The sequence below is a fragment of the Grammomys surdaster genome, unplaced genomic scaffold (assembly GCF_004785775.1).
Source record: "Grammomys surdaster isolate TR1022 unplaced genomic scaffold, NIH_TR_1.0 1055, whole genome shotgun sequence".
NCBI classification, from domain to species: domain Eukaryota; kingdom Metazoa; phylum Chordata; class Mammalia; order Rodentia; family Muridae; genus Grammomys; species Grammomys surdaster.
In genome coordinates this window covers 319,132-320,674 of record NW_021605474.1, presented here as the reverse complement: position 1 = coordinate 320,674, position 1,543 = coordinate 319,132, and the positions used below count along the sequence as shown (strand labels likewise).

The 1,543-nt window shown below is 52.4% G+C and overlaps 1 protein-coding gene across 1 annotated transcript; it reads right to left on the bottom strand.

The window, feature by feature from the left end:
* Nucleotides 1-171: 171 nt before the first annotated feature.
* LOC114634690 (complement factor B-like) lies at nt 172-1,535 on the bottom strand. The gene is made up of 4 exons (XM_028783306.1): nt 1,439-1,535; nt 1,227-1,364; nt 726-823; nt 172-327 (listed from the first exon to the last, which is right to left on the bottom strand). The coding sequence occupies exons 1-4, from the start codon at nt 1,527-1,529 to the stop codon at nt 187-189; spliced, it is 468 nt and encodes a 155-aa protein (XP_028639139.1). The 5' UTR covers nt 1,530-1,535; the 3' UTR covers nt 172-186.
* Between the last annotated feature and the right edge of the window lie 8 nt (nt 1,536-1,543).

Below are 1,543 nucleotides of genomic sequence, written 5' to 3'. Positions count from 1 at the left end.
TCCCCCCTGAGAGGAGGAGAATGGGTACCATGATCATGTAAGCAGCCCCCTGCTTCTGGCCCCTTCTCATCTTTTGGATTCTGTTCCCCATCCTTGACTGGTCAGGGTTTAAGGGAGGGGCTGTGCTGAGAACAGGTGAGCTGCAGGTCCTAACATGTCAGTGCTTCCTGAAGATGGGCCTGGAGGTCAGAGTCTGACTGCATTCTTACCCACGCTGACCTTGATGGAATGTTTCTGGTCTTCCACAGTGAAGCAGTGCGCTGCTGTCAGCACGAAGTACTCAGACACCACGGCCCCCATACAGTTCTCGTGTCCTTTCAGAGGGCGCTAGGAAGCCAGTGCAGATTAACCTTGGTGTGTGCGTGCTGCCGGAGGCTGTTGTGTACATGCTAGGTGAGCAGTCTAGCCCCAGCTTTCTTCTCTTCATCACTTCTGCACAACTTTACTGTGGAGCCAGACTAACCTCAGACTCAAGGTGGCCCTGCTGTCACTCTGAAGTGCCAGGGTACCAGCACATAAGTGTCCCACGCCATGTGTGTGCCCCACACCCAGCTTCCTTTTCCATTTTCAGGCAGTTTCATACGTCATCGTATTGACCTTGAACTCACTGCAGACCAAGCAGGCCATGAATCTCTCCCTGCCTCAGCTTCCTGAACAGCCAGGATTACAGCTAACGTAGACGTTTCTCTTCCCCTCCCACAAGTCCCCACTGCTTGAGTGCTTACAGTGACTGAGATCTTGGCATGCCATGGTTGCTTGTAATAATCGTTGTCGTCCTGATGCTCCCACACTATGCCACAGACACCCAGAGATTTGGTTTCATCTGTCAGGGAAAGAATACTGATGCCTCAAGTCACTGTAGCCACCTTTGTAGCCACACATCCCTGCGTGTCTGTAGGCAGCAGAGGCCCGGAAGGGCGAAGGGGATCAAGCAGGGGAGGGGAAGTTGTGTGTTAGATGAAGACCCCCCAAAGATTGACCAAGAGATCTGAGGACTGGGCATTTTTAGCCACAGTCTCGGTGCTGACTTGCTGTGCTAGGCCTCAGTTTCCACATCTATGGAATAAGCCATCAGAGTTCTGTGATTGTGAGAAGTCAGGAAGTAAGACTAGACCTGGGGGAAGCATGATGGGAGGGCGAGCCTTCCAGGTTTGAGGGCTTTGGAGTAAGAGAAGTTGGCAACCTCAGTCTGCAGTTTCCCCTCGCACACCCTTGAGTCTTCCTACCAATCATTTGGAAGAAAACGTCCTCCAGGTTTTCCATATCCCTGACTCTAAACACATGCCGTTCATTGTTCTTTTTGGAAGCCAAGGCATTGGTATTCGCATAGTCCACCAGGGGTCCGACCCCAAACACATACACATCTGAAGGAGAGAAGGAGAGTCAAGCCCCGAGGGGTGAGGGTTTGAGGGTGCTGGATCCCAAGTGGGCCACTTACCCAGATAATCCTCTCGGGGATTTTTGCGATCCCTGCCAATGTCCAGCAAGTCTCGGATGTCCTCAATGACTGTGACAGGGTCTCCACCCATGTTGTACAAGCCTG